At 35.7% G+C, this 25338-nt stretch overlaps 2 protein-coding genes across 3 annotated transcripts in view; one reads left to right on the top strand and one right to left on the bottom strand.

The window, feature by feature from the left end:
- LOC129928423 (uncharacterized) overlaps positions 1 to 25338 on the top strand; it is a 235472-nt gene that overhangs the window by 107584 nt on the left and 102550 nt on the right. The window lies entirely within an intron of this gene.
- The window catches only part of LOC106074439 (beta-N-acetyl-D-glucosaminide beta-1,4-N-acetylglucosaminyl-transferase-like), a 44218-nt gene continuing 22021 nt past the window's right edge, over positions 3142 to 25338 (bottom strand). For both annotated transcript variants that reach the window (XM_056042716.1, XM_056042718.1), the window contains exons 3-9: positions 13935 to 14167; positions 13086 to 13276; positions 12170 to 12292; positions 11357 to 11461; positions 10052 to 10190; positions 6955 to 6979; positions 3142 to 3540 (exon numbers count right to left, since the gene is read on the bottom strand). In XM_056042716.1, the coding sequence (XP_055898691.1) occupies positions 3443 to 3540; positions 6955 to 6979; positions 10052 to 10190; positions 11357 to 11461; positions 12170 to 12292; positions 13086 to 13276; positions 13935 to 14167 (914 nt within the window). In that variant the 3' untranslated portion in view covers positions 3142 to 3442. The remainder of the gene's footprint in view (positions 3541 to 6954; positions 6980 to 10051; positions 10191 to 11356; positions 11462 to 12169; positions 12293 to 13085; positions 13277 to 13934; positions 14168 to 25338) is intronic.

Consider the following 25338-nt stretch of genomic DNA (forward strand, 5'->3'; position numbering starts at 1 on the left):
CTTTAACAGACAAATAACTGTGTCTAGAATCTTTTAGTTATAGTCTAGGATAGTCATTCCAATATGTTGATCATTGTCTTTCAATAGGGTTGAGCTTAAGCTCTCGTGTACCAGCAACTAGCAGTGTCCACTGTGTCAGCAACTAGCAGTGTCCACTGTGTCAGCAGCAACTAGCAGTGTCCACTGTGTCAGCAACTATCAGTGTCCACTGTGTCAGCAACTATCAGTGTCCACTGTGTCAGCAGCAACTATCAGTGTCCACTGTGTCAGCAACTAGCAGTGGCCACTGTGTCAGCAACTAGCAGTGTCCACTGTGTCAGCAACTAGCAGTGTCCACTGTGTCAGCAACTAGCAGTGTCCACTGTGTCAGCAACTAGCAGTGTCCACTGTGTCAGCAACTAGCAGTGTCCACTGTGTCAGCAACTAGCAGTGTCCACTGTGTCAGCAGCAACTATCAGTGTCCACTGTGTCAGCAGCAATCAAGACTGGCAGCTGACGATTACACTTTGGAGTAACGTTGAAAATCCCCCCCCCCCCATGGGGCCACCATTTGAAGAGTCCCCCATATGAGTGTCAAATGTTTTGGTGACACATTAAATATTAAATTTTACGCCGCTGTCATGAAATTTTGCAATTCACGTTGTTCTATAAGTTAGTGACCCGGGTGCAAGTATTCCACACAGATGAACTCTTTCCAGGCGGGGTTATTCTCAAAGAGTATCTTGGTATATAGTGTTTGTTTTATTAGCGGCCCCCGAAAAAGGGATATCCGCTATTAGTTTTGTGTGGTCCTTCCGTCCGCCCATCCCGTTTAGAGCTCGTAAACTAGAATAGATATTAAATATCGGACATCATGATATTTTTGACCTTTCAAAGTTCTGATGCAACGGCTACTTTTTCTTTTCTGAAAGCGTAAAATTCGATTTCTAAAATCAACTATTCAAGCAGTTTTTTTTTTTTTTCATAAATTTACACGATTTTCACAACTAGTCACTAGTAATAGTAAAAGACACGGGAGACAAATAAATAAGAGTGAGAAACATACACCATATATCTAACAGATTTATGCAAACATTGGCTACACAAAACTAAAGTGAAACGTTTATTTCATTGAGACTTTAAATGAGAGATTTGATACGAAAATCAACTGTCTTGGATTCAGACATAGTTAAAATTATAACTTAGTTGGCTACAGTGAAGCGTCCTAGACATCATTTAGTTGATCTTGAAAATCTCCACAAACAAAAAACATATTTTAAATACATTTTTGTCTCTTGTTTTATTAAGTTTCATCATAAATAGGCTTAGCTTACATACATAGCGGATCGGCAATATGTACATATCTAAAACGACCAAATTTTTTACCTAAAAGTCCACCGACCCATTTTTTTAAATAACTTCCTTCAGATTCATTGCAATACTACTCCGTGGGACCGATGGGGCATCACATAAGATCTGTTGAACTTCTTTCTACATTCTCTGTGGTAGAATCTCTTTCAATGACGGGATCGTCGATTCTTTTCTGTAGTCTTCCCACTTTATTTAGTTTCATATTTAGTTGAAAATGGCTCATAAATAAATTATGTTGCACTTATCAACGTAGCGATACGATTGTCCTCGTTAAAAATGCGCTAGAAATGGAAATGATCTGCCGATATCATTTCAAGTCTCGTGTTTATGTTTGTGATGTTATCACGGCGCCTTAAGCCTACTTGCTTGTTAACAGCGCTCTATGCATTATATTATTATTATATTTGTATGATTTCATGTTATTAATACCTTGGAAAGTGAACAGACAAACAGATTGTCAATGTTCAGTTCGAATGCTATTGTTTTGAAACACAACCTGGCGGTATGATAATAAGACCTTACTGTTATGGAGTGTGTGTGCGTGTTGCGTGTTTCTATGGTGACGGTGGGAAGAAGCTAGGGATTGGTTGTGAATAATGCAATATTGCTGGCATTGCCGTCACCTGGTCTTAGGACAGACAACTCTAGAACGTGAGACTGAACGGTTGTGTTATTATAGTAGTTAGATTTTGTTTAAAAATATTTTTACTAAAATCTACTGCATTTATTTCATGTATCAAAAGTTGATTTTGTCTCTATTATAATAAAAGTTCTATTTAGTTCTGTTCACAATGAAGTTATTCAAGATAAGCAAAGTTTTATTAGTTAAGATATATTACGCCTACAACGGTTTAGTTGCCTAGCAACAATTTAGTGCTATTAAGTCAACATTCGATAACAAAGATTTCAAATTTACAATGCTTTATTCTCCCTCTTGTATTGACATTATCTTAAGATTTTTGCATGACACGTTCTAAGACACATGGTTGATATCACAGAACTCTACAATGTTTAATATCGCAGTGCACCCACACACAATATGGAGTTCATCATATCACCCACATCATATCACCCACATCATAACATTCATAACTGCATTCGTACCATTTATTGTATATCAATCACATAATGAGTTTCATAATATTAACTAATAAACAAAATAGTATATACTGTAAAATTATGAAGAGAATGAACACAAATCATATATATAATAACAATACTCGAATATTTTGTTAACTTTGAGTAGTGCTAATTAGACACACTACCATCACAATATGATTGCCAGGTTTTCATCATGGCAACATTGACTTGGGTGTTGCATGTCAATTTCAATGTCCGGTTTTTTATCTACGGGTATGATGTGTTTTGGAGCAACCGTTTTGGCGAGAGAGGCTTTGAAGATAATTTATAAAACACAAAAACAGTTTATAATAAACATTGTTGCTGTCGTTGTTGTTATTTTTCCCACTATACTATCGTGTATTATGCATTCGCTCCCCTGTGGGAAAATACAATTTATCTCATGCCGATGGCGTATTGTCCATAATGGATGCCTTTCGGAATACGCTCGATCTTCTCTGATTAAAGTGAGCTATTTTGAAATCTAGGTCTATGTTCCTTTTTTTAAAGTAGTCATTGTTTGCTTGTGTTGGCCGAAAAAAAATTCTGATGAAATCGCGAGGTTGTCTGTCGCAGTTCAAATTATTAAATCCTTTAGAGTGGAGATTATGCTTTGAATAGGGGTGACAAGCGAGAGACGTGAAACAGAAATGGTTTGATACTGAAAAGAGGTGTCATTGTAGTGAGTTATATTTTGTTGAAATTAATAGTTAAATTGTGTTTCACATACATCTAGTTTCATGTTGAATATGCGTATATATATAAATATAAATTACATTTAGATTTGTTTTAAAAGAAGATAATTCAAGTTTATTTCCTCTTCTACATTAGAAATATAATTCACTAATTCAGGTACACTCTGCTGCGATCTCTAAACTGTTCACTGTGTATCACTAACATAGCTGACAAGAAGATTGGAAGACCCGTTTAAGCGAATGTGGTTCATTTTCTCTTGCACTGTGATTTTTATGATCTATCTGAGGCAGCGCAAGTGAAATGAATTTCGCCACGTCAAGATCTTGAATGTATTTCTCTCTCTTACTATCAATGGGAATAACAGACGACCTAGAACTGAAGGTGATAAATAATGATGATATAATTACAGAACTGACATTTTATGTTCAAACCCACAAAAGCCACAATTACATATTCTTTAAATTGGGAATGTTTTCCCAATTTCATTTCATTCACAAAAAAAAGGCATCTTGTGATTCACAAAATATCAATGACAAAGAAAACAACTTTTTATACACAATATTCAATACCAAAACGATAGGCACGCACTTTTCATCACATAAAAATATAACATTATTTAGAATGCAAAACGGTGTACAGTGTAAAATTATTCTGAACATTAAAACTATTGCACTTTTATAAATAAATGGTAAACTCAAATTAGAACAATGAAACTTTTCAAACCAAACAATGACATTGAAATTACTTTCAGCTCCATGCCATTTTGATCCATTCAGTGCTGGATTTCCTAACATAAGATTTAGCTTAGGGCCCCCACTTTCTTAACATGCCAGCCCACCTCTATAAGGTTCCACGGATATTTTCAATCAAGCAAAATGAAAATTTCCTGATGCTGGAAATGAGATGAACGTAGCAGGTGGGAATATTGAATCTATAAGGGGTCCCATAGCTCAAATAGCATAGGGGCTTATTAAGTCTAAATGATTAAGTAATGAGTCAGTTGCATGACCAGTGGTTCCCAAAGTGGGGTACGCGTACACCCAGGGGGACGGGAAGACTTTGGAGGGGGTACGCGTTGCATCTCTTTAACTATGCTGACTTCTTTTTAATGCCCATTTACTATGTTCGGTTAATAAAATTGGGGGGGGGGGGGGCGAGGGGTACTCGGCATTACAAAAAATTTAAAAAGGGGTACACATAGATCATAAGTTTGGGAAACACTGCATTGGAAAATAAAGATGCAAAACTCATTAAAAGAAAATGAGACTTTTCCATGACAATCTCCTTCACCGTTGACCATAGAAACAGATGAGATTTACATCTTCTGCTCTAAGTACTGTAAGGTCTCAAAAATCTTATTTTTCGCAAGATGGTAACTTCACACGGTACAAACAAAAATATAAACTTGAAAAATGAACTATATCTACTACATTTAGGAGACATGGTGGCTGGGTGATGAAGCATTTGACTTACGAACCGAGGGTGCGATTGTTCAAAACCTGTCTGAAATTGGGATTTTTACTTCTGAAAGTCGGGATTTTTATGGAGACTCTTACTCTGTTTAGGTCATACGGGTACCTGAAATTTATTAGGGAAAGGTAAAGGCGGTTGGTGTTTGTGCTGGCCAAGGGACACCACTCGTTAGCACTGGGCTCAGGCACAGATGACGTTTACATTATCAGCCCCATTGATCGTAAAGTCTGAAAGGGATAGATTCTACTTTACTTACTACAATATTATGATAGGAATGTTCCGAGGTAAAATGGCGAACGGAATGTTTTTTACACTCTGTACAGTGAATTATAACAATGTCTATCACTAATATTAGAGTTAACAATGTCGAATATGAAAACAATGAGACATAATCAATGCATGTGTAAAGGGGAGAATACACTTTGAAAGAGTGGACTTAGGTTACAACTGCTGTTCAATATCTTGAAAAACAGAACAACATATTATATTTCAACAAAAAACAAACACAAAACAATACCTCCTTTTTACATCATGTAAAGCGCTTAGTTTTCTCTTAATAATTAAAAATCCTAGATTTAAAAAAATTGAATTTTTTACCCCCCCCCTCATTCCCCCTCTCCCATCTTCTTTGCGAGAAAGAATCCTAGTTTTTGTATAGCTCAACTAGACTATATAATTTTCCAATGGTATGCCCTTTAATCCAGATTATGATCATGAACATTTATTTTTAAAGCTCTTGACTAAACGCGGAAATAGCGGAAGAAATATAGACAGTTTAAGATGAACAGTTTCTTGTTCTCTAGCCAAATTTAAATTTACTTCTTTTTATACATTAAAACATTACAACAGCCAAACTAGAGTTTTCCCAGTTTTGGCCAGTGAGCTAGAAATTCTTTTCATAACGACATAAGTAACTGTCAAATTTTGGAGCCATCTTGTTTGTGCAGTTTTTGAGATCCGTGTCAAGGTTTTCCCGGAAGTTTCCGCGAAGGTACGATATGAATAGAGGTATTGTAAAAATGTTTTAAGATGCATAAGCAAATTAAAACTTTCAATGATCAATATTTAAACAATGATGAAATTGCACTGTTCTATTTTGCGGTTGATAATACTGGGAATAAGTTTGATAACGCTTGCTTGTGTATCAATCCTTTTGTTAAGCAAGAAATAACTGCAGATTTTGAGTCTTTCGAATTGAATGATCTACATTTTTTTTGGTTGCTTCCCTTGTTACATTTGTAAACGCGGATTTTTTTGTAAACAGAATGGACACTATTTAATATGCGTATGGTGCTGTGGTATATATTGGTTCCCTGTTTTGTTGTTGTTATTTAGATTAACATTCTGCTTTGATGTTATTCGAGGTAGATACATTAACTTCACTATTTCTTTTTTACTTGAGATTTTCAAACACATAAATTGTATTCCTGTTAAGTAACTGATTTGCTACTCTTTGAGTAATCTTGTTTAAAATTCTCTAACCTGATCATCATCTTTAATTGTCATTGTAATCTTAATTAATTTTATGACCAAGTGCAAAACTTATAATTTATCCGCCCCCTTAAATTACAAACCATCAGCATTAGCGAACCGTCCTTAACTCTTTCTCTCCGTAATTATTTACCACATTCTGGTGGAATCAACGCTTGTATCGTCAGTTAGGAGAGAAAGAGTTAATTTTAATCATCCTTATTTTTCCTAGCGACTGCTATTGTAACTGCCCATTGCTTTTACTTTAAGAGAAATAGTGGGTGATAAAGTAAGTCAAACCAACCCAGCTTCTCTCGATTTCGTATCATTAGCTTATATTTGATTTAACAGACAACAAAAAATGAATATATAAAACGATAATGGGACTATGAGGACTTCTTGGTGGTGTGGTATCCGCTTTGGACTATTATGTTGGTCCAGAGTTTGAATCCCTCTTCCGGCATCACCCTGCAGGAGGTTTTGATTTGACACGTAATAACTCCGAAAATTATAAAAGAAAAAAAGGGTAAAAACAATGTGAATAAATTAGGTTAGACTTGGATTCATTCAATTAAACAAGATTTGTTAGATACATTGTTTCATTCTTGTTGAGCATTAAAAATACAAACTTGATTTCTTCTATCTGTACACTTTAGGCTGCTTCGCATCCAGCCGTTAAATACTTGCATACGATCCATCTGTGAATAACTGTTGGTGTCTTGGAATGTAGGGCTGCCCATTATCACATTCTATACTTCAACCTCAGTAAATGATCACATCCAGAAATAGAAGACTAGATAGTTATAAAGTTGACCTTATCATAGAAATTGGAACTGGCTACTCTACCTTTAAGCATCTTGGTTGGTATAGACTAGGGAGAAGAGAGAAAAACAAGTTCAATATTTCACATTTTAAAAACCTCGCTTGTAAAATTGCATCAATTATTAATAATAAAAAAAGGTTCATTGAATACAGAATTTGAATTCGAGCTTCATTGATGGAATGTCAACTAAGATATTTAAGTATTTATTAAAACGAGGTTACAAAGACTATTTGTGTGGAATCAAAAACTCAAAATCGGTCCCCGAAATGTTCACCCAGTCAGGCTTCAATATTTTCAGAAAGAACATCCGAATGAAATTATATTAAAGACAAATGAGAGATAAGAATGGAGAAAGAAGGTTGACAGATCTTGTGTCCAGCTGATCAAAGGATAGGTGTAAGTGACTCTAAAGTTAGATGTGAACCTGGCCTAACTAGTTCCCCTTTCAGACCTTGTGGTCTATAGGGCAGATGATGTAAAGTTCATCTGTTTTTGTGGCCTACGGTTAACTAGGATGTCATGTAGCCAGCACAACGACCAGCCGCCTTTACTTTTCCCCAACTAATGTCAGATACCCATTAGAGCTGGGTGGACTCAGAGGCGCCCAAAGATTCCGAAGTTGAAAATCCCAGTCTTCACCAGGATTCGAACCCGGGAACCCCGGTTTGGAAGCCTAGCGCTTTACCGCTCAGCTACCGTGCCTCCCCTGGACTATATTATTTTGAGCCTCAAGTGTTTGAGTGTTTAATAGTTAATAATTGTAAAAGTGTTGTATTTTTATGAAAAAACTGCTTCCATAAGTGATTTTAAAAAATTAGATTTTTCGCTTTCAGAAAAGAAAAAAGTAGCCGTTGCATCAGAACTTTGAATAGTCTAAAATATTGTGATGTCGGATTTTCACTATCTTTTCTAGTTTACGAGATCTAAACGGGACGGACGGACAGACGGACAGACATTTCACATACAACTAATAGCGTCTTTTCCTCTTTCGGGGGCCGCTAAAAGTGGAAAGTTTACAAGTCTATAGTTAGTTAAAAAAAATTGTGGCAAGCAAACTAATACACTAAAATAACCCTGACAATATAAGGCAAAATTAATTAATTAGGACGAATCGATTAATTTTTAATGAATTATATGTTGTCAATGAGAATGAAAATTTTTTGCAAAGTTTGAACTTGATCCGAGAATGAAAAGTGGGAAAAATAACGTGTACAAACTTCTGCCTAGACAGATTGGGATAAAAAAACAGGAATATAATAAAATAATAAAACAAAGTTTACATAAGGAAATAACTGCACATTTAGAGTCGAATACCTCAATACTGTCAGATTTGTATCACTTTTCTATATCCAACGAAATTTTAAAAAATAATTATACAGTTAATTTTTTGATTGATTCAAGTTTTGTTAGGGGCAATGAATTATTTGTGCAAAGTTTCAAATTGATTTCAGAAAAGGAAGTGGGAGAAATAACTGCTCAAAATTTGCACCAGTCCAACAGACAGACAGACGGAGAAAAAAAGAAAATATTAACTTTATTTAAATATTTATCTAAAAATGTAAAATAAAACTATATTATCTCCTAAACAATGTAACTAATATTTAAAAAAAGCTTGACCAAGTTTTTTATTTGATTAGAAATTATATTTTACAGTCACACTGTGGTTTCTTATGTTCATAGCACGGCTTTGAGGCATCTCTACTTAGCTGTTGGTGTCACATATATAGCTCCTCCTTCGTGTTCGAAGATGAGCACATTTCTCATTTCCTATGGACTCGAAGATAACTGTTGTCCAATCCTCGCTTTAAAAAAGCTGGCCGCTTACGTGGCATGGGTGGGTTTGGTCAGCTGCAGACCGGCCCGCTTCTTCTCGCAGCTTTTTGTTGGTCCGGCGATCCTTCATCCTGGCTATTCCTCTTGCTTCAAATCTTGAGACTCCGAGACTCGCAGCTTCCCGCCATGAGGAGTGATCGACAGCTAGTGCCTCCCAGCCGTGAATGTCGATATCGCATTCCTTGAAAGGAGCTATTGACAGTGTCTTTGTAGCCTTTGTATTGACCTCCCTGGGAGCGCCCTCCTGCACATAACTCCCCATACAGAAGTCGTTTGGGAAGGCGATTGTTTGACATGCGGACTACTTGTCCCGCCCATCGAAGTTGGGACCCCTTTACAGTCGCATTGACACTGATCATGTTGGACAGCTTTACGATTTCTGTGTCTATTATGTGGTCGGACCAACGCACCTAGTGGATACTCCTTAGACAGCGTAGGTTGAAGGAGTTTAGCTTTTTGGTGTGGCGGGCATATAGAGTCCATGACTTTGATGCATATAGGAGTGACGTGGGAACTGCAGCACTGTAGACTTTTAGTTTTGTGGATATGCTGTGTCCTCTCCCTTGCCACACTTGTCCTTGTAGTCTGCCAAAAGCAGCAATGGCACGAGCAACACGGAAGTCAGCCTCATGGTGCCCCCCCCCCCCCCCTCATCTCTGATTACTCTGCCAAATTATGGTAATTTATTTACTGAAAATTAGATTTTCGGAAAGGTGTTGGTGTATCTAGCGGATGTTATACCCTACGTGTGTCCCCCAATTTGGTGTTACCTATAATGGGTGTCACCCTGTGGCTTTCGTATCCCTAGCTAAGCCACTGTTTATATACTTAATTATACATATAGAAGTGTACAAATAATAAATAAATAAATAACGCTTCTAAAATTAAAAAAAAAGTTTTTAGAAGGGAAAGAAGTGCATAATTACAGTCATATATTTTGTCTTCCTTTTTCGATATAAAACATTATTATTTAATTAGCACTCGTTAGCACTCATTAATGAACTAATTGATTAGTTGTTGTTTTTTTTATTTGTGTGTTGTCGAAGGTTTAGCTTGATACGAGATTGGGGAGCGGAGGAAGTAATACATTAGAGATTTTACCAGACAGACAGTGAGTCCATACAAGCCTTGAAAGTGTATTATTGATACGCTACCCATGGGGATACGGTTATGCCTTTCAATAAATGAGTTTGTAAAAGTTTTAGAGGCTGTCTTTGATGTAATAAAAATGATTTCTTTTATATGTTGTTTGAATTGAATATCAATACAATAAACGTCTAGACTTACTTTTAAAAGTTCCTCCTTGTTAAACTCGATCCCTATCCATGTGAACATTGGGTACTCCATTGTATTCACAACTTTATACTTGACAGAGTTCAGCCCATCGATGTTTTGTCTGTTTTTCCCTGCCGCATAAATTTTGAGCCTAGATTGAATAAAATAACATGCTTATTGGATCGTATCGTCACTATTTAGTGTGTGTGTGTGCGTGTTTCTGATGTAATCGTCAGTGGAATTCAATCAGATACTTGGTTTGTGTCGGCTGAATTGATTTTTGATATCACCACGTGAAAGTCTCTTACAGTTGAGGTTCTATTTAGGGGCTTAAAAGTTTAAATGCGGAAATCAAACTAGAGACCAGAGACAAGAGTGACGGTAAGACGTAATGTTTTTAAACTTTTTAAAAATTGTTGACATTGTCTCACTTGTGTTTCTTTATATATCTACATTGAAGTTGAAATATGTCTAGTTACTGTCAATTAAGGTATGTTTCTGTATGTTTAAAAAAGTTGGTTCAAATGACAATCTAGGTGAATGCCTAGTTTGCCTATGCCAAAGGCCTATGCCTCAGGCATAACCCTAACCCATGACATGAATTTGATGAATCATATTACACAGGATTAAGCAATAAATAAAGGAAGTTAGTTTTAGAGAACATCTGCACATTGTTCTTTATTGCAAAGGAATATGTCAGCAAAATAAACGATTACATAGAATTAAAATGGAATGTGATCTACCAATGTGGTATACAACTTGTTAATATTTGACACCAAATAGATATTCTAGTGTGGCTTTTAACAATCTGTATAAAATAACTGATTGTACGCCGGTGTGAACAGCATAGAGGGACTTCAAATGGTCTGACAGTTACACTGGGCAGGGCATGTATCCCGTATGGGGGACGAACGTATGCCAAAGGCAGTCTTTTTTTTTGTGAGCTAAAAGGTGGTCGACGTAACAGAGGTGCACCATAGAAATGATTTAAAGACCATCTTGGGCGCCAACTTGACTTAGCTGACTAAGAAGAGAGCACCTGGTTGCATGCAACCTCAGAACGAGACAGCTTGAAATCACTCACAAAAGTCGCAGGATACACATTTGAGACCAAAAGAAAATCCGCTGCCGAGGACAGCCGCAGACGGCGAAAAGAAAATCTTAATCGACCACCGGCGGAGCTGCGTTGCCACGGGAAACACTGCATTCCTCATTAATCTTCGGACTCAGAAACAAGCCTTTTATTATAATGCTCTTTTACATAGGACATTTCAATCAAAGGAGAAATGATATATTTATAGTTGACCAAAGACCTACCTGTCCGGATTTTTTTCCCAACCTTCTTCGTACTTATGTTTGACCATATAGTATACACCGACGTCCTCTCGTTTACGCAATAGAGGTAGTTTCTTGAAGTGTGCCCTGTAAACAAAGACTCTTCATTATTTCGTGGTGTTTATGACGGTAATTATAATTCAATATTTCAAACAAAAAAATTTAAATGATTGAACAGGAATAGACAAACAGTTTAATAGTAAATACAGAAGATATATCTGAATATATATAGCTCTATGTATTTGAGAGTCGCAAGACCCCCCCCCCCCCCCCCCCAAAAAAAAAAAAAAAAAAAAAAAAGACAGCCGCTCCAAAGACAGACCTTGAATACGATACATTGATGTTAGAGCCAATGTACAACAATTCAGGCATGGAAGAAAGAGTTCAAGAGAGCTCTGAATGAAATGACGCTTTGAAGCAGGTCAGAACCTCTCTATAGACTGTAGTGCCACTGGGATGGATAGATGATTTGAAAGTCATATTTAGTTTTAGCTGCCACGGAAAGAGTTTAAAAAAAAAAAGACGCTTTTAGATTTGTGTTGTCTGTCCGTCTTTCAGTCTGTCATGTTTGTTTAAAAAAAGGATTATGTGACTTATGTCTTACAATTTTCTATTTAGTCTCGTGTTTATTCTCTATTATTATCTAATGTGTCATCATTTCATAATCCTTACAACTATTTTTGGTTCATAGATTGTTACACACATAAAAATATATTTTCTGATTCTACGCCCTATGTATCCTACCACCCGGAATACATTTTCAATTAATTTCTTCTCCTAAATAGAGTATGTTACCTATTGCGCAGATCATCATCTTCAGCGCCCCAGCCAAAGAAAGCATTGGACGCCCCGTTGATCTTTTGAAAGTGCTCCTTGGTAAATCCTACGACACCACCGAAGATACCACTATATAACAATCTGCAAATATATACACGCTAGATATTAGCAACATAGTTGACACATGAAAGAGATTATATAGACAGATAGACAGATAGATAGATAGATAGATAGATAGTAGATAGATAGATAGATAGATAGATAGATAGATAGATAGATAGATAGATAGATAGATAGATAGATAGATAGATAGACAGACAGATAGATAGATAGATATATATATATATATATATATAGTTTTAGTGGCAATCCAATCATTAAATAGAAACTCTCTGATATGAGCTTTTCGCATGCACAGTATGAGTGAGTCTGGTGTATATTTTCATTTTCTATAATTATAATGTTTTGTTTTGTGTAATGCTCAACACTGGCGGATCCAGGTATCCACTTGAGTGGGGGGGCGGTCCTCCTTTTATGCAGAAATCTATCACAGATTGTGAACAAAATTAGTTGAATTACTATATCATTTTTATATTCTGTCGCTACCCTCTGGTACCTTGACCAATTCGTTGATGTGGGGGGATTGCTTCTACTGCCTTCTACTGTTCATGGGGGGGGGGGTTCCTATTTTTATGGAGATATTATAGTTATTATATAGATAGATAGATAGATAGATAGATAGATAGATAGATAGATAGATAGATAGATAGATAGATAGATAGATAGATAGATAGATAGATAGATAGATAGATAGATAGATAGATAGATAGATAGATAGATAGATAGATAGACAGACAGATAGATAGATAAATTGAACTGAAAGATTATATTGATGGTTTACTGTATCTAACTTTCCCCATGTGTTGACACTCACTTAAACTTATATTTACTGACAACTGCTGAGAAATGGGTGGGTCCAGTCTTGTTACACCTGTACATGTTTAGGTCATTGACCGGGACCATGTCCACGTCATGAAGTATCACACAGTCGAAGGACTCTCGCTTTGCAGCTTCCAGAAAACCAGAGTTGAATAGAACACCTTTGTTGAATTTACCTGGAGTTATCTGATTTAGACAATTACATGCAATTATTCAAATTATTAATTTGGACAATGTCCTTTTTTTTTAAATTCAGAGTCGAGTTCACAAATTTAGACAAAGTCTTATTATCTGGCTGATGCCTAGCATTTGTTCTGTAGCAAATACATTTATTATGATCAACATGAGATTTATTAACAAACAACACACCAACTAAATCTTATCTTATCTTATAAAAATACAGACGTTACTTCAAAATAAAAAGATTATGACGTTCTACGCGTGTTCCTAGGTCAATCTATCATTATGTGTCTAGCGCTAGTAAAGCATTCACTGATTATCTTCCTCTCTAAAGTCAAGTGGCACTGGATAGATCCGTATGGAGAGCGAGCATAAAGGAAGTGTCCCGGATGGCAGATGCCATACACAACAGAAGCAGAAAGAAGGGTGAAATGGTGCCCAGTGATTACTGATGCCTAACCTGTGATCGCAGCTGTGTATCAAGGATTGGCCTTTTTAGTCACACAAGAAGGTGCAAAGGGAACAAATCATTTTTGGGACGTAAAATGCCACAGATATAGTCAAGTGATAGAATGATGGTGTTATTTTACGTTGCCTATACATTAATGGCTAAAAAAAAAACGTTATATCTTTTTTTTCTAAACTCTAGAGATAAGTTTCTAACCTGTTCAATGACGTAGATAGAGAAGTTGATATTCTGACGTATCAACATGGAGATCAACACTGGTAGTAGCGTGTAGAGCTGTGAACATCTGTTTCTGTAAGGGATGATTAAAAGTGTCTTCTCGACAGGCTTACACCCCCGCGGACTGTAGTGACCGCCTTTCTGGACCACAGGAAACATGGAGGATAGCTCTTCCATTGTCATTGGCGTCATGGCGGGTTCGAACCTGCCAACTGACAAAACAAAAAAAAAACTAGAATGAACAGAAAAAGAAATTAAGTGGATATTTTCTGGTTAAGGTTACATATAATCTTCTGTGCCACTCTTAACAATCAATCAATATACAATGTCAAGGTTCATTCTATTACCTTAACATTTGTTTAAAAATCTCGAGGCATTTTGAATATCTCACTATTCTCACACTGGTTGAAATTCAACATTGAATATATTTTATTATACGTGGTATTCGGGTGCGCGTGGTCCAGGGTTCGAATCCTGGTGCAGACTGGGATTTTTAATTTCGGTATCTTTGGGCGCCTCTTAGTCCACCCAACTCTAATGGGTACCTGACATTAGTTGGGGGAAAAGTAACGGCGGTTGGTCGTTGTGCTGGCCACATGACACCCTTGTAAACCTTAGGTCACAGAAACAGATGACCTTAACATCATCTGCCCTATAGACCTTTACGTGGTATTCACAATTTAGGCCTATAGGCTACCTGCCGGACGGAGCATGCGAGCTTAAAAAGTAAAGCGCTTGGCTTACGAACGGTAAGGGTCACGAGTTGAAATCCATCTTAAGAGTGGGATTTTTAGTACGCCCCTGAGTCCAACAAACTCTAATGGATAAGTGACGTACTTTAGGGAGGTAAAGGCAGTTGGTCATTAAGCATGCCACACGAGATCCTGTTTTGACCGTCGTAACTCTTCACGGTTGACCGCTCGTCTAGCGCTGGCCTGGAACGATTCGCTTCAGCTGTCTACACACACCACTACCCCAATCTGTGTCACCACCAGGTTTGTAACAATATAATATTTAATTAATGTTAATAATAGATTTTTAAAAAGAATTTGTAGACCCTTAAACAAGATTCTCTCTCTCTCTCTCTCTCTCTCTCACACTCATTATCAAACCAAAATTAGTCGTTGCGGAAATGTTATTTTTTTACAAAGCTTATATCAACTCACTCTGTCTTTCTGTCTGTCTGTCTGGTAAAAAGTTGGAACATATTTTTTCTCCTACTTTCAATTCTCGGATCAAGTTGAAATTTGAATAATTATTCAAATTCGAAGATAATAAATGAATCAATATAAAAAATGTAACCAATTAGTTAATCAATTATTACTAATTAATTTATCTTGTTTTATATGGTAGAAAAGGGAGCTAAATCCTTTTGCTTGTTTTCTCTTCTAATAACTCCATTTATATGTGTACTGTGCTGTATAAAGTTCTGAATCTTCGAGAAGCTAATGTGTAAGTAAACTTCCTGTTTACACTTCTCTTGACACCTTGACGCGTACATTACGTGAAAGAATGAAAGGAGTACTTATATTTACAATATTGTTACGATTCTCTCTCCTAATCAGGCCTTCTGTAAACACTGCTAAACACACAACAACACATCAAGAACTTGACAACAAGGCTCCAAATAATCTGGTACTTTAATAAGGGTAAAACCAAACAGCCAATATGGCACAATTGGCAACACAATCAACTGCTACAACGTAAGACTGTGTATCTCTGTAGTAAACTCATAACTCTACTGTCTCTTCCTGGACTCGTACGTTTCACTGGAGGATTGCACCAGGGCCGACTTCATGGCTGACTAACAGTCCCGGTCTCAACGCTCTCCGGCCTTGAACTGCCGCTTTCTTACACACTGTCTCTGGTCTGCGCAGGCTTATGATCAGATGACCATAACACGGGCGCTATTCACGTGCAAAGTTCATGCCAGTACTGCCCCTTGCCTTTCAATATAGCACGCTAAACTGTATTACTGGCCTGTGTCACATATGTCCGCTGATTACACACAGTTAACCCTTTTGCGTAGCGAATAGAGTTATAACAATATTTATAGATTTCTGTGTCACTGTCAAATGGCTTCTAGGAAGACATCTTTATTTATGAACGCGCCTGTCTCATCAAAATCTGTATGACGCTTATTTAATCATTAATCTTATATTGCTACCTACTTATCTAAGTATCAGAAGGAAGACGACTAATCATTAGATTTCAACAGAAAATTGTACTTAATGAATGGTAAGTCGTCGATAAGAAAGCTGATGAAAACATGCCCCACAATTATCACGCTAGATTTGAACGCAATCCTGGAAATCTATGAAGCTTATATACTGAAAAAATAGGCACCGAATAGATCTAGCATAAGGTAAGAATCCTGGATTGCAGATTGCTTGCACATCCGAATTAGAAAGAAGAGTGAAAGTACAACAGGCCATGGGGATTACAGATGCCCAATTTCGGACCGCAGCTGTGTATCAAGGACTGGCCTCTTTAGTCACACTTTAGTCACATGAGAAGTTGCAAATGGAAAAGATTGTCACTCGAAACGTGATTGCAACAGGCAGTGATACGGCAGATACGGCTGATACTTTGATACGGCTGATAGATACATGAATCCAGTTGTAAATATCTGAATCAATGACGCCAGGTCTTTCTAGTACTCTACTTACTATACCTTGAATGGAATATTAATTTAACAATCATATCATTGTAACATTAATATCACTTTCATAACCCTTACGGATAATAAAGATTATTATTATTATTATTATTATTATTATTATAATCATTCTGTACTTTTTTATTTACCATGTCTACATGTGCAAGAAGTAAAACAGAAAGTAGGAACATGTCAAATAGAGGCCTACTTCCAATGTATATGGCGTTAATATTATAATAGTAAACCTACCACTTGTGACTTTCATTTAAATCATACAGAAATTGCTTAAGAAGCAATACGTTTCTTTCATGTAGAACAGAGTGGATACATAACTTGGCTGATGATGGCTCGTAAGTAGATGGTCAATAGTTATAGTCATTGGATCAGTAACATTTCATTCATTATTCACACTCTATTCTCAAGTTTAAAGCTTAAGGTATTCCAGTGCACCGTATATCGGGAAGAGTTACAGTTTATGATTCAATCAATGAGTTGATCACATCACACTCAAGTGAGAGAAGTTGCCCAGAGTTATACAGCTGTTCCTGTTGTTGTACATAGTGCATGCAAAGAGAGAGAGAAAGAGAGAGAGAGAGGATAAGAGAGAGGGGGAGGAGTAGAGAAACAGAAACAGATGAGTTGGGGGGGATGTTGCTAAGTAGGGGGGGGGGGGGGGTCTGTGATCTAGCAAGACGTAGAGAATCCGAATACTCCTTGTAGATACACGACGGTGACGACGCACATATTTAAATAAGCCTTAAAATCGTGTTCGACAACAAAATAAACTGTATTATAATAACCAAAAAAAAGTAAAGTACACCTTTCAAACCTTGCTTTTTATGGGGCAGACGATGTGCAAGTCATCTGTTTCTGTGGCCCACGGTTAACGGAGGTGTCATGTTTCCAGCGTAACGACCAAACACTTTTAACTTTCCCCAACTAATGTCAGGTACCCATTAGAGCTTGGTGGCGCCCTAAAGATCCCGATATTAAAAATCCCAGTCTTCACTTGGATTCAAACCAGGTACAACTCCATTCAGAAGTCAAGCGCTTTACAACTCATCCACCGCGACTGGACATAACTGTAAACTATAATTATTAGTAGTATTATAATCAAATTGTTCTTTTTGTTTATGTGTACATGTTTACTACTGCTAAACCCAACTCGAGCTGAGGGTGAAACTTTTAATGCAGTGAAATGTTGGATTTAAAATAGAAATAGAGAAGGAAGTTTCAAGGAACGACCAATTAATGATAGTAAGAAGAGATGTCTGAAAACTGGACCCCAGACCTCAAAGTATCTGGGAGAAAATATCCTAAGATGATACAATATGGAGACAGCATTGGCAAACATAAGAATGAAGAGAAGTAGGGAAAAGTATCTATGAACCTTTTTTAAATACCAGACACGTTGTTTTTTTACTCAATAGTCCAACTAAATGCAAGCTGATCAATAGTTTATTACAATACATTGCAGTGTCACTTTCTAATTGGACACAGGGGAAAATGCATCGATATGATTGATTATGAAAATGGTCGGAGGCGCGGTGGCTGAGCGGTCAAGCGATTGGCTTAATGGGATATGTGGTTGAGAGGTAAAAACCGCTTGGTTACCTATTAAGAGGGCCAAAGTTTGAAACCTCAATCGAGCTTAAATGTGTTTGCTGAAGGCAGCACGGAAACCTTTTCACAGTTACCTCCCCTTCCCTACACTAGGACCATAGCGCACTGAGAATGAGCATACACTATTCGCCGTAAGTTTGCAATATACCTGCTCTAACATACCATTTACAATAAGTATGCAATATATCTGCTTTATCATAGCATTTACAATAAGCTTACAATATATCTGCCAGAATATAGCATATACTGATAATTTACCACCTAACATTTCGATTTAGATGTCCGTATTTACGTACAGCCACTGGATATTGATTCAGAGTTGACAAATACACATCTACTTATAAAGATCTATAGCGATGGTGCATTGATGTTATGCAGCTAACAAGTAATATAAAAAAGTATTTCTTTTTTTTTTCTAAATCCAACCCTTCGTCATTCTGTATATTTCTTGTAATGCTTCACTGTTGCTAGCTGTCTTTTCAATGAACTTTGCACCATAAATTTTTTTCTATTATAGTCCAGCTAATTTCTAAATAAGATGGTGCTCCAAAATGTGAAGGAAAATCTATTTATTTATTCAAGTCTTAACTGATTACAAAGAAATCTTGGAGTCGTGTGCGGGTATAACCGCTGAAAGCATGCTCAAAATATCGAAATTTAATTGATTATATTTTGAAAATTTATATCAGTCAAACAAGAGTTTTCATGCCCCGAAAGATATACAGAAACTGTACTATTTCTATCCATTTCTAGGAAAATCGTTAGAACTGTTTCCTAATGGACCTCATTCACCATTAGTAAACAAACAACATTTAGCCACGTGATTCTATATATTTTCTATACAAATTATGTAATCCATAAAGGCTGTCACGTGATACGTATTATGCATTGTTTTATCAATATTATGACATGGCTAAATATGTTTATTTACGATTGGTGAATGAGGTCCATTACCCGTCTAGCGTCCAGGTTCCAGCTTCAACCCATGAAGCAGTGGCGTAGCTAGGGTAATGTAGGGGGGGCAAAATTCGAAAGTCTCCACCGGGCCTCCTTCTTGAGGGGGCGCCAAATGAACGTCCTAATATTAAATTAATTTTGTGTAAATTTAATTTTAAATACTACGCCACTGCATTGTGACCTTTCTATTCACGTGGAGTCGAAAATTCGAGACAGCCTTGACCTAGATTCTAGATGACCTTTGCTGCACAGAAAGCACGACGTGAGGCGATATGAATGGAGTTTTGTCGCTCGTGCATTATCTCACCAATAAACAACTGTATTATTCAATAAAAGAGTTTTAATAATTATTTTTGCTAATAAACTGTACCAATTGGAATTTAGACTTATATATTTTTTAAGAACATTAAATGCAGAGGCCTTTATAAAAGGTCAAGCCTCCGGGGCTCTCATATCCCTAGCCACGCCACTAAGTTTGCAAGATAAAAATTGATTTTTTTTTCTTTTTTTAAAAAAAGGCATCTTTTAAAAATACTAAATTTATTTCAATCAATGAATTTTTTGTTCGGACCAAGACATTGTGACATTGTATTATTTATTTTATTCTTACTTTTTATCTCTTTCTTTATACCAAGCTTACATCTACTCTGTCTGTCTGTCTGTCTACCTGGTCTAGATATGAATTAGTTTTCTTTCTACCTTTTCACATTATATGATTAAGTTGAAACTTTGCACAAAATTTATTTTACTGTCCCTAACAAAACAAAAATCTATTAAAAATAGAGCTAGTTAATTATGTAATTAATGTAATTAATTACTTTTGTTAGATATAGAAAATTTGCAGTTCTGCCCCTTATATTAGTTTCTTATGTAAGTATTTTTTTATTTTGATTTCTTTTTTTTTCATACAGATAAAAGAGCAAAGTAAGGGCAGTTAATTTATACAAAGCGTATCAGTTAGTAGGAGACACAAAAAGGGAGGTAATTATTTGAACGACGCATATAGTATAACATTTTTTATTCTTTGTTGTGTCTGCCTCCAACTTGCAACTAAAGTTATTGCTGAAGCTTTGTCCCATCAAGATCAAAGGGCGAAGTTATTAGGCTTTATAGATTTGTTATTAGTAGGAAACGGGGAAAAAATACTTGCATATTAAGGTGTGACGGATATTTGTTTGTTTTTTTAAGCTATTCTATAATCTGTCATAAAACACAATAAAAAGTAAAGAAGTTTATTTTACCTTCATATGGACCTCATACAGCAAAAAGAAATAGAATAGTCCATTTTTTTAAAATAACCAGTAAAAAAAAAACAATTATTCTTTATCATATATATATATATATATATATATATATATATATATATATATATATATATATATTATCGTAAGAACCATTATTCTTCGTTCCCCTATGGTACATCTACCTCGATGTCTATGTTTTTGTGTGTTAGGTCATAACTTTATAATACATTTCCTTCATCACTCCGTCTAACATATATATAGTTCGTCCATCGTGGTTCGATGTGAACCACTTTAAGGGGTTTGCACTGGGGTTCTATGCCTTCTCATGTGGCTGGTGAGACCTATGTGAGCCCGGAATGTTCGGCTGCACATTGGGCAGGTTATTCCAGCTGGAGCTAGTGTCGTGGGCCTTGCTTTTCTTCTCTGGCGTTTTTCTTCTGCCATTGTGGTTCTCTTTTCCGTCTAACATAGCTTAGAACTTACGTACTTATGTAACATAATAAATGTGTATTAGGCACTTAAATGTGCAATATATACGAATAACGACGGTACTAACAAGAAAAACTGTTGCTTTGGAACTTTATTCGTTGAACAAGCAAAAGAAAAAAAAAAACTTTAAAAAAAAACAAAGCTTATCTAAGAACCGCTTATTACTGCCATTAATCTGAAAATGGCAGGATTTAGCTCCCTCTCTGCTTTAGTAAATAAAATTAACTAAATAGTACTAATTGGTTAAGTTATTGGGTATTTTTTGGATTGATTCGTGTATTGTCATGAACTTAGAATTATTATGCAATATTTCAATTTGATCAGAGAATGGGTAGTGGGAGAAAAACATCTCTTAACGTGGTAAGGGGATTAAATAAATACCTATATCTATATATATATATATATGTTCACATCTCTCATTAAGTAGCATTTATTTCCCATATTTCTATTTAAAAAAATAATAATTAATCACCAATTAATTAATTAACTAATTGGTAGTTTTTTTTTACTGATTCCTGTCTTGTCAAGTACAATTAATAAATGTGCAGTTTCAACTTGATCCGAAAATAGGAAATGGGAGAAAAAAAACATGTTCAAACTTTTTACCACACAGACAGACAGACAGAGTTATTATAAGCTATGTAAATTATACAAACAAGTTTTACGAAACGATGTACAACAATGTATAGGTAGATTTGGTAATCAGAAGAATAAAAACGAAGAATAAATTTGTAAAAAAAGAAAACAATATTAATTTTTAAAAGCTTATTCTGCATGAATAAGATACTTTTCTATACAAAACAAATAACTATTTACCACTAACTGATTAACTAATTGGTTAATTTTTTTTTTATTCGTGTATCGTTACGTACTATAAATATGTGTGCCGAATTTCATCTTGATCTAAGAATTAAAAGTGGAAGAAAAAACTTGTACAAAACGTAGTAGGGGGAATAACTCCAGTAATACAGCCAGTTCTCTCATAGGAAGAATTCATTTCCCTTGTATGATACCCAAAATAAATAATTAGTTACCAAAAATTAATGAACTTATCGTTTAATTTTTGGATTGACTCACATTTTGATTAGGTGCAATAAATAATTGTGTACAGTTTCAACTTCATCTATAAATGATTCTTAGAGAAATAACATGCACAAAATTGTACCAGACAGACAAAGATGGTGTAAACTTTGTAATAAAAAAAGTCTTGCCAACTAAAAACTAGTAAAAACTAGCCAACGTTTGAAAAACTTATTCAGCTTGATTCAACTCGTTTTCTTGACTGACGCGCTGAACAAAATTACCAAAAACTTTTAATGCAACAATGAGAATGCCTACATTTACCGATTGAATGAAAATAGGTCTTATTACCTTTCCTAGTATCCTGCATTGTCACTTACGCTATCTCATTAGGGGCATCATTTTTTTTTTGGGGGGGGGAGGACTTAATGGATGTGTGAGATGTTTGATTCTAGGCAGGGTTAGCAAAAGATGATATAGATCAGGGGTTCTCAACCTATGTCTCGCAACCCACTTGGGAGCCAATTGACGATTTGCCAGGGGTCGCCAAAGACCATCGAAAAAATGGATTGTTTTGTCTATTCTTCTATTGCTGTGTGTATTTGCGGGGAGGGGCGGGTCGCGGCAGAGTGGGGGATTGTAAAAAGGGGTCGCCAAGCATAAAAGGTTGAGAACCGCTGAATTATAGATCGTCACGCTCGAATACACATTCAGTCCAGCAAACTGATTAGCAAAATAGATCAGAAAGATTTTTTTAAAATGTGTAGCGAAGTTTCCGCATGACAACGTTTTGGTGTAAACAAACACAATAGCCGACAACTAAATATCTTGGAAAAAATATTTAAGGTCAAAAAAAGGTCTTTTTAAAAACACTATAAAAGGAAAGCGACATCCTTCTCATAGTGATCGGTTCATGCAGTCTGTCGAACTATAGTGTTATTACTTTATTGGTGTGATACTCATTATGTTAATTGATCACTGTCATTTCTACTTTGTATATTCGTTTGGGCTGATATTCTTCTTGAACTTAAACTCTGTATTGTGTGATATTGGAGTAAAATTAGAGTATAAGAATCTCGCACTATTAAGAGATTATATTTATAGATATTTGTTAAAACATTGTATATATATAAAGAGAGCGAGAGAGAGTTATTTAGATAGATAGATATATAGATAGATAGATAGATAGACAGACAGACAGACAGATAGATAGATAGATAGATAGATAGATAGATAGATAGATAGATAGATAGATAGATAGATAGATAGATTGATAGATAGATAGATAGATAGATAGATAGATAGATAGATAGATAGATAGATAGATAGATAGATAGATAGATAGATAGATAGATAGATAGATAGATAGATAGATAGATAGATAGATAGATAGATAGATGGATGGATAGATAGATAGATTAGATGGATGGATGGATGGATGGATGGATAAAGAGATAGATAGATAGATAGATAGATAGATAGATAGATAGATAGATAGATAGATAGATAGATAGATAGATGAATAGATAGATAGATGGATATATAGCACTGGCGGATCCAGGGGGGGGGCGGTAAGGGCTATCGCCTCCCCCACTCGGCCGATCCCCCCCCCCCCAATTAGTAAAGAAATCACACAATGTTTTTACGAATTTATTAGTTATGTTTATAATATATACTAATTATTTATATTTCAACCTATTTTTAGATTATTTCGCACCCCCCCTCTAGTATGTTGGCAGATTTGGTGGGATGGGTAGGAGGCGATGACATCAATCCTGCCCCCCACCATAAACTTTTGACTGGGGGGACGGTCCAATTTATGTGTAGAAATCACAGCCTAAAGGCTTTGTGAATTCATATTATAAATTTTTTCAAGTGAAACATTTTCAAAAGGTTCCTTTTTTGAATAGGATGAATAAAGAGCTTGAGAGCTTACAGAGCTCCCCCAGCCCCCAGACTGTCAAGAGAAAGGCCTCAACATGTTTCTTTTTCCGCCAAAGGTTGAGAAACACTGCTTTAAAAAAATCTAATGCTTAGGGCAGGGGTCGGCAACCTTTTGAGTCGGAAGAGCAAAAAATTACAACTTACAAAATTTCAACGTTTTTAAAGAGCCACAAGATTTTTTTCTTCAAACAATAAATAGTACTCGTATAAATAACGTTTTTTGATTTAAAAAAACGAACCTATTTATTCATAAGTAAAATATTAATTTATAATAGTCTTTTACTCAACAAATGATATATATATATATGGTATTATTAGATAATTAGTTATAATTTAAGTACAAAATCTAAACAATTAAACATTTACATACAACACTAACCTGTACTTCAACAACAAACAATTGAACAAACAAATTCAGTAGTAACTATGGCTTTGCATGTTTTTAGAAAGTTTGGATAAATTTGGCTCATATCTTGTTTTTAGTTTCAAACACGGCTCTAAATTGTGACTTGGTAGAATTTAAGTCATTGGTTAATATGCATGACTGAATGCATGACGCGTAGGGCGTAATCATCTTCTTTTTTGAAGTAACGTCTATATTATATAAGATAGATACGATAAGATTTGTTAGTTGGCTTCTTTCTTTACTTTTAATTTTATTTATGCAAGAGAACGCTTGCTCGTACGAATATGCCGATCCGACGATAGTCAGCTTTCCAAATAACAACTTTTTTTTTACCTGACTGTAGCAATCTGGAAGACTATTCCATGCGTCGAATATAAGTGCGTAAATTCTTTTAAAGATACATTTCTAGACCTTCACATCTTCCAACCTGATTTTCAACTCTGTATATTGTCCACCCCAGAAACTTTACTTTTAAAATTGAACAATAGCATGTCTAGATATCCAGTTTCAATTCGAGATGGCTCAATGTGGATTTCGGTACTATTAGTGTTGAAAATATTTTTTTTATAAATGATACAATCGTTTTGTTTGTTTTGAATTGCTCAAATCTGTCAAGAAATTCATCTTTAATTTTTCTTTATAACTGTGCTGAAGTAACTTGTGTCAAAAGCTGCACTGATTTTATCGCGATACTGCTTTAGACATTCAAAATGCAGTAATTAACCGCGCCGAATATCTTCTGTAAAAAGATATTTTTTCTTCAAAACAAACCAATTCTTCTGCCAATACATAGGCTGGGTTTTCCTTTCCTTGCGGTTTTAGATTCAGTTCATTTCATTGCACTATCAATCATAAAGCAAAATTTTTACTGCTATTTGTCCTTCTCTACTTCGGTGTGATAAATGCCTTTTTCATTTAAAAATGTATTGATTTCATTCAAGCTCAAAGCAAAACGTTTCATCACCTTACCTTTGGAAAGTCATAGCACTTTTTTGGGAAGAAGGAGGTCGGAATACTAAGTCTCCATTTCCTTTAAGTGGT

This window comes from Biomphalaria glabrata, chromosome 9 (assembly GCF_947242115.1).
Source record: "Biomphalaria glabrata chromosome 9, xgBioGlab47.1, whole genome shotgun sequence".
NCBI lineage: Eukaryota > Metazoa > Mollusca > Gastropoda > Planorbidae > Biomphalaria > Biomphalaria glabrata.